This window comes from Castanea sativa, chromosome 6 (genome assembly GCF_040712315.1).
Source record: "Castanea sativa cultivar Marrone di Chiusa Pesio chromosome 6, ASM4071231v1".
Lineage (NCBI taxonomy): Eukaryota > Viridiplantae > Streptophyta > Magnoliopsida > Fagales > Fagaceae > Castanea > Castanea sativa.
The window spans coordinates 38,388,748-38,397,566 of NC_134018.1; the positions used below are offsets into that span (position 1 = coordinate 38,388,748).

The 8,819-nt window shown below is 32.1% G+C and overlaps 1 protein-coding gene across 1 annotated transcript; it reads right to left on the reverse strand.

Annotated features, from left to right (window-relative positions):
• Positions 1-1,456: 1,456 nt before the first annotated feature.
• Positions 1,457-2,071, reverse strand: LOC142639903 (protein DMP7). Its single transcript, XM_075814033.1, has one exon. It carries the CDS (start codon positions 2,069-2,071, stop codon positions 1,457-1,459), a length of 615 nt encoding a protein of 204 aa, XP_075670148.1.
• Positions 2,072-8,819: the final 6,748 nt, after the last annotated feature.

An 8,819-nucleotide genomic window follows, 5' to 3' on the forward strand; every position in this document is an offset into this window, starting at 1 on the left:
GCTCTAAATCAGGCTTTGTTGTTTTTCTTGGTAACAAACCGATTACTTGGTATGCAAATAAGCAACCAATCCTATAATATTGAAGCGGAATACTACTATCTAGTCATGAAAATTAATAAATTGTGTTGGCTTCTAATAATTTTAATAGAATTAGGCATTTTCCTCCATCATGTTTTGAGGCTCTAGTGTAACAAAGTTTCTGCCTTGGCTATTGCCAAACATATTGATGTTGAGTTTCATAAGGATTAGAGGTTAAGTTTATTTCTAGCATTGACCAACTTGTAAATAATTTCACTGAAGGACTCTTCTCTCAGTGCTTCCTTGATCTCAAGCACATCCTCGTGCTCACTATTGTGCCCATTCGTTAGAGGCGGTTGTTAGTGTTATCAGTTTGTGCTAGTTAAACCTCTTTTGAGTTGGTACTTCGTTAGCTCTCTGTTATAAGAGTTAGTTGAGTTAGTCTGTGCTTCATGCCTTTGGGGTAATGATATGGTCTCATTAGAATAAATAGCCTTGTATATTTTCAGTTCTTAGAATTCCCTGTAGCCCTTGATAGAGCTCTTGCAACTGGCAAATTTATCCTCTCTTGCCACTGCTAGCAAAATTTTCTGGGCAGCCACAATCTCTCATACTTAGCTGCATAGAAATGCTACACTTGAAAGAGGCTGTTAGAGCTAGATTAGAGAAATTGTAGGGGTGTACATCACTGTAGAAAAAAGATGTTGTGTGGGCAGTGGATGGAGGGTAACTTACATTGCGTTTGAAGTTTGAAAGTTAATTTTAGCATTTTTTTTTTTGATGAAGTGTTTTGCAGCATTCTTGTTTGTTGATAAAATTGACTTAATTCATTTTAAAAAAATGCAGTCTCTTTTTTTATTTATTTTTATTTTTATTTTATTGGAATGCAGGCTCTCTTTTGATTCTATATCTTTTCAAGGAAAAAAAAAAAAGCACAGCCCTTTCATCTGCAAGCCATTCACAATTATGCATGCCAACTATTTACTTTAACGTGTAGAAACTTATAGAATACCCTTGCAATCCATAGAGGAAGGATCCCAGAAAAAGGATGATGAAAAATCAGTGGTGAGAGAGAGGGAATCTAATTCATGGTGCTGTGTGTGGAATGCAACAAACAACAAACTGCATGTATGATAAATTATCAATGTCTCAAAAGCTCAATCTGTTAGGAAATATTGAATTTAGTCAATTAACCATAATTCTACCACATATATATATACCACACCAATCAAATTTTTGTTTTTCTTTTTTGGGGGTGTAGAAGTCACAAAGACATATTACACCATAAAACAATTTTACATGGTCTGAAGAAAGTAGAAATTATAAGTTGTGAAAATAAAAATTGATTTACAACTAGGAAGAACAAATAAAAAAAATGTAATAAATGATCCATTCAATGCATAAATAGGAAGGAACACAGATAAAAGAAGGTGAAGAATTAGTTGCGAGAGAGAGGGAATCCAATTCCATGGCGCTTTGTGGGGAGTGCAACAAACAACACACTGCATGCGATGCCAATCCCAATAGGCAATGTCACTAGAAGTTCCTTGGTCTCCGGAGATGGTGTTGGGCAGAAGCACTTGACAATGTTTTTATCAAACATTGCCACTGCTACAAAAACCAGAACGGACATGAAGGCATGGAAGAAATCAATGAACTTTAATCTATACTTTTCTGCCTCCTCAGGTTCCAATTTCACTGACCCATCGATCACCCACAAGCCCCGAGATGTGGCTAAACCATACCGAACTTTGCCTCTTGCGTCTCTGAAGCTATCGGTGAATCTTAGAATAAAGCTTAAGAAGCAACACAATGCTAAAAGTCCGAGAGTCATGGTGCGGCTTATGGTGGTTTGACACTGCCCTTGGTGTGTGAAAGCCGGGGACAAAACTTGGAATGTGAGGACCGAGCCTGTGGGAAGAAGATTGGCCAAATGTGCTGATATTTTGAAGGACTTTCTTATGGCCTTCTGTGCTGGTGTTTTGGGGGGTTTTGGTTCATTTTCCAAAAGTGGTTGCTCTATTTGTTGAAGTACTGCATTCGCACCATCCATGATCAAAATTCTCCTTTTCTTTGATATGTATCTATCACTAAAAAATGTGTTTTTTTCACAAATCTGTATGAATGTGTGTCTTGTGGTGTGTTTAGTGCTAAAGAAAATGCCATGCCAAGGAGACTAAAAACCCAAGCAAACACTCAAATTAGAATGGGGTTAGTTTTTCTGTTTAGTTTTGGCAAACGGGTTTGTAATTAATGTTGTTGGCCGTTTCTTAAAAGACAATTTTAATGTGGCAAGTCTACTGGGTAACATTGTGAAGTTAAGTTCACAATGGTGTTAATAAGGTGGGATTTAGTTAATTCCCTTTTATTAGGGAGTTCCACCAATGTGAAGTTTTCAATTGCGGGTTAAGGAGTTACATGTTTGCTAAAAGATTGAATGGATGGGAACTTTAGTGGTTGGGAGTATTACTTACCTTGTTCTTTTTCCAACTTATCTTGAGGCTTGTTATATATGCAACCAACCGGGACCTATAACCTTTTACGTTGGGTTGGATACAATCATTCAATAGAATCAGTAGAAGGGATACAAGTAGACTAGCAGTTCAGGACGTTCAATCAAGTACTATCTGGTGCAAAATGAATAGCTATTAGGATGCCATTAACACTGTATAGCCTGTTTGTGCTTAATAACGTGAGCAATTAGGCCTCATAAGCAACACCTTGTTTGTTAGCTTGCCCCTGATTTGCTGGGCCGTTTGGCTTGCACCAACTTTTCTTTTTTAAGAAACAAATACAACGGATGTTTAGAAAAAGGAAAATACTAAAGATGTTACAAGTTTTACTCTAAAAAGTTTATAAATTAATGTGGCAATGATGCGACTAATAAGTTTTAACCATTGTTATTAATTCTGTTTCGGGACCCGTTTCGTTTTGTCTAGTGGAACGAAATATTTCGGTACTGGCTTATTTCGGCGTACCGTTTCAAGGTGTTTCGGGTTCTTTAAAAAAAAAAAATATTATTACTATTATATAAAATAATGAATTTAATTTTTTTTAAATCTTAAATAAAGTGGGGTTAAAAAATATTTAAATATTTTTAATTTTCTACAAATAAAATTCATAATTGTAAAACAAGTTAATAAATGTACAATGTATACTCTTTCCCCTTAAAAGCAAATGAAGTAAAATTGATAAAAAATTTATGTGAATATTTTTTAACTTTTTACTTGTGGCATTATTGTAAATAAATAAGAATCTAGGATTAGTTTTTGAGCTTTTAGTTTTTTTTTCTTTAAACTTTGGACCTTTCTGTTTTTTTTTTTTTTTTTCATAGCAGGCCAAATCTTGTACCGGCCGGAATTTGCATCTCGGCCGGAATTGGCCGGAATTGTCCGGAATGACCGGAATGGCCCGAAATTGCCTGAAATCTGACCCGAGGTGGAACGTGGGGTATTCTAGTATCGGTTTGCATACCAAAACGGAAAATTTCAGCTGTTCCGGCCGGAACGGAACGGAATCAATAACAATGGTTTTAACTACTTCATAATTGAATTTTGAATAATATGCTTTTAATTGGTGACACATTTTTAAGACCAATGTAGTAAAACTTGTAATACCTATAATATTATATTTAGACAAATAGTGTACCACATCTGTTGTAAGGCGAACCAAGAGCAAGACTATTTAATAAAAAAAAAAAAAGTAAAAAAAATCTGTAGAAGCCTAAATATCAATGCAAAATTCTAGATTGCAGCATCAAAATTCATTTGACACTTGCTTACTCTATAAACACAAAATCTTAAGTTTGAAAATCAAAAAATTGAAATTGATTCACAAATATGAACTTGTATTGATGAATGAATTAGTACAATTTTCTGTATATAATTCTTTTACAAAAGAATGATTATTTGATTCAATTTTCTAAAAAAGTTTTTTGATACAAGAATTGTGCAAACAAGGTTTTGATTTGAACAAAATCTTCTTTACTTTGATTGGAAAATAGATCAAATAGTCTTTACAACGGAAAATATATACTATGAATATTTTACTGTGTATTTGTTAGAAATTCTTTATACTCCACGTCTTTGTGTTTTTTAAATATTTTTGCGTTTGAAGGCTTTTGGGTAGAAGTTCCTTAAGGCTTAGAAGCTTAATCTGTACAATTTTGATTATTTGAGGTATTTTTTGAAGATTCAAGGCTGTTTGAATGATTTCGAGGCAAAATTTCTCTAGAACTTCAATGCTTTAAAAACTGCTTTGAAATGAGCCTCAATTTATAATGGTCTTCCCAAGATGAGTTCCAATTTAAATTAATCTTTTTAAAGATAAGTGGTCAATTCTAAATGGCCCAAAATTATTGAGTCCCACTAGAACTTATGATAATTATCCTTAATTTTATTTATTTTTATTAAAAGTAATTATTAGCTGCAAACATCCCAATTTAATTGGAAATTTTATCTCTATTTTGTATACCTAAGTGACATGTGACAGTTTTGTATCTGCCAACATGATATTAACTTGGAATCTTGGATAATATATGGCACCACTTTATTTATTTTTATTTAATATAAATTTAGGATTAGTTATCGAATTTTGACACGACAATTTGCAATTGGCTTAAAATATTTTTTTCCTGCTACCTACACACTCACCACAATCAACAATGGCATATTCGAACAAGCCTCTGGGAGGCATTTGTAGATGGAATTTTCAACAACTCATGAATTATCATGTCATATCACAAAGTCTATGTAGTTCATTCAAAATGGCAATTATAAAGTGCAATGTGGTACTTAATAGGTTTCATTTCTTGAGAAAGTATTTATAAAAAAGGAAATTTTGAACAATTGCCGTGTCATAGCACAAAGCTTATGTAGAATGTTCAAATGACCAATTACAAATTGCAACGTGCTACAAAAGGGGTCTCATTGCTATTATCCATAGACTAAATAAAAATTTGTTTAGTATCACTGAAATGGGAATTATAAATAATATCCAAGAATCAACCACACACACCAACACATACTGATATTTTAATGCAAAGGTGACCCAAACAACCTAATTAAATATTATCATGTATAACCAAGAGTCTTATTAGTGTTTCTAACAAAGACGTTCAAGGTTTAAATCTTCACATCCTTCAATTATCTAATTATTCGGAGAAAAAATTGTCATGTATTAGCTAAAACTAGAATATGTGATAAGTCAAATAAGACCATATATCGCTTGGAGAATAAAATATAAAATCACTTTTACTAAATTATTACACATGTTGCCAATTATAAGTGATCACATGTCATTAAACTACCTCTAAAATCCTATAAATAGAAGGGTGCTCTCTACCCTTGGGGGAGGGATTTGGTCATTGATCCTCTTATAAGTTCTGAAGCTTTATCAAAATCAAGTTCCAAAGCTCACAAGAACTCCAAACACAAAAATCTATTGGATTTACATTTAAATTTTCAAATACAAAGGACATTGGAAGAATGTGAAGAAAAAATAATTTTTAACAAAGGTAAAGTAAGAGAGATTCATTATAATTTCGTTTGATTCGTTGTCAAATTTATCAAAGTTTCAAGGAGATTGAATAAAATGACTATTATTTTGTAATAGAATACAAATAGGAGAATTTTGCCCATTCATTCGTCATCAAGAGACAAAATTTATATTTTGTGAATTATTTTTAATTGTTTGATTTTGAAACTTGAATTTTGCATTTACAGGATGCTCATAACTGAAATGAAGAATTGTCACTATGAAAAATTAGTTCTTCAAAAAAATTTGAATTTACCAACAATATTTTTTTTAGCAAATGACTTAAAAAAATTAAAACCATTTTTGTAAAAATCCAAACCAATCAGGGCTTTAAGATAATTTTTATTTTAAAATTTATAAGAAAATTTAGTTGATTTCTAAAAAAAAAAAAAATCTAAACCGGAAAATAATCTCACCTCAATTTGACCGGAGCCCATATCTAGATTCTAGAGTATTGCATTAGGTGCATATGCAATAGCACTCAATGAATGAGATTTAGAATTTAAAAAAATTAATATAATCTCAATCATATGGATTAGAAAAGTTTTAATTTTTTTTAAAGAATGAGATTGAAAATTAATTTCAGCCTTTGAAATCAATTACACTATTGTGGTCATCATGTTCTGCCAATTGAAAGCTAGAATATGTGAATAGTACACGAACTCCACTGTACATCCAATCTCTTTCGGTTCCAGTCTAATTTTATTGTCGTTTGGAGACTCAATTATTATTCGTAGACTTTTGCTTGGCAGCAATGCTTTTAGGTAAGCCACCATCAATCTTTATACAGACTACAGCTAATTCCATGAATTATCAGTCCACTGTGCATTTAAGATTGCGGGAATTTATTTCAACATAATTCCAAACTAATAGTGATAATGGAAAGTCTGTTTGAAAAAAAAAAGGGTAGTGATAAGGAATGATAGTGATACATAATAAATTAATTTCACTGATGACGACTTAGTTTTCTCACTTCTGTTAGAGGAGATGGAAGATTAAAAATAAGTCATATACTAGATTTTGTTTGTTTTTGGAACTATACATATACTCTTTAACTGATGACAAAAGCCTTGTTGTTTAATTGGTTAACATTTCTTATTGTCTTAAATAGAAATATCCAGAGTTTAAATTAATCTCTTATCCCCCATTATTACTATCGAAATATTAAAAGAAAAATATATACTCTTTAACTGACAAAAAAAATTACAACATCTTGGCCTTTACTTTCAAATGTGAGATGATAAGCTCAAAATCAATAATTTTCAACCTTGTCAATGCCAAAGGAACCTAGAGGGCCAAAGATGACAACCATGTTATAATCTCTCTTTTTGTAACATACAAAGATTTTCATGACCAGCTAAGCAACTTACCTACCATCTTTGAGTGCCCAACAAAATTTGTACATTGGCATGTTTACATGGGAAAGGTATCTTGTGTGCCGATTGTATAAGACATCTCTATGAATAATATATGGGACCTATATGTCAATGGGAAAGATATCTTATACGTGTATGTGAAAGTTCTTAGTGATTTTTACATAGACATGAATTAAGGCAAATTTTGTATACATGCTAATGTGTGCACACACACACATATATTTTTTAATGTTAGAGGAAGTCATAATTTATAATAAAAAATATCATCTTTGATGTATATATATTTACATCAATAATATATTAGAGTGTAGTGCAAATCCTGTATTACAATGAACCATAACATGTGTATATATAGTAGACTAAACCCTAGACTAATAGACCACTGTTTTCAAACCCGGACTGGACTGGGAGGTCCGACCAGGAAAACTAGGAACCAGGATGAAAACCGTTATTTTAAGCATAGAGAACCGGAATTATTGTTAATTCCGTGAACCCCTTAAACTGGGGTTGGATCGCACGGTTCAAGTAGAATCAGTGGCATGAACTGTGAGGTCCAACCCCGGTTCAATTTTTTTAAAAATAAAAACAACTTAACACAATTCTATTCCATTTAATTAAATTATCCATCTCTTACAAGGAATATAAAAAAAATTATAATTCAAATCTTTCAAAGATATTCAATTTTACTTCAAAAATTAATCATAAATTTTAATGTATTCATGGTTATTATTTTATTTTATTAACTTTCTTATTTAATTATTAAATATATGCTTGAAAATCATTAAATTTTCCTCACATATATAGATATATTAGTTAATTTTGCTAGTTTTATAAATTTAATATCTATATTTAGGCTTTAATTAATTATGATGTCATCATGGTTTAAACCCGTTTCAACTTTGGTTTGACCTCAAAAACCTTGAACCTCTCCCTTTTATGGTTCAATATACGGTCCGGGTTTCAAAACCATATAATAGATTTCTAGTACAAGTAGGAGACTTGGCTTGCACACAAAGTAGAATTAGGCTTGAACTTATGCTAATAGGCTAATATATCTTTAACACCCCCTCTCAAATTCAAGATGAAAACTTGATGAAACCTTGAGAAGATCCCTTGAATGAAGTTTGACACTGTGATAGTGGTTTGAGGAAGGCAATGGTCTTGCAGTGTTGATGACTTCTATCAGTGGCATGACTATACTAGAGAGATTTGATGGCAACAGTGGAAGCCAAAGAAGATGAACGCAACGAAAAAACACCGAGGAAGACAAAGATTGCTCTTAATACACCATAAGGACAGAAAACCTTAGCCATAGGAAGGTGGCTCTGATACCATATTAGTGTTAAGATTAGTGCCCTTAAATCCTATTGTATAATGCTATGTATGATATTATGTATGACATTATGTATGACATGATGTATGACATAATATTGTGATTAATAAAGTTATTTTATTATTATCTAAAATAATGGTAACATGAATATGAGACATTATCATATAGTCCATGAGATGCATTGTATGTGATTTATGTGAAAAGTCACAGAAGATGTAAATCACAAGTTCTTTGTAAACTCAGAATTAATAGTTCGTAGTCGGTGATGAAATTGGGCATTTCATCTGCGAAGACTATAACGTGTCAACTAAGATGATTTGTCTTAATCATGGAAGTGGAAGCTTCTAGTTGATATGTTGATATGTTTAAAAAGTTAAAACATATTGAACAGGACCGCTGTGAGATTTATTATTCTTCTAACGACTGTCAAATGAATAATAAATCTCACGACTTCTATTTGCATGAACTCTTAATCCTGAGAGAATAATGGACCTGATCATGAAGTGTAGGTTGCTTTGATGTATCAGGAGTGAGATCTGAAGTGACGGTCAAAACCT

What these genes read in the sequence shown, in the direction of transcription:
- LOC142639903 (XM_075814033.1), bottom strand. Translation starts at nt 2,071, where the DNA reads ATGGATGGTGCGAATGCAGTACTTCAACAAATAGAGCAACCACTTTTG.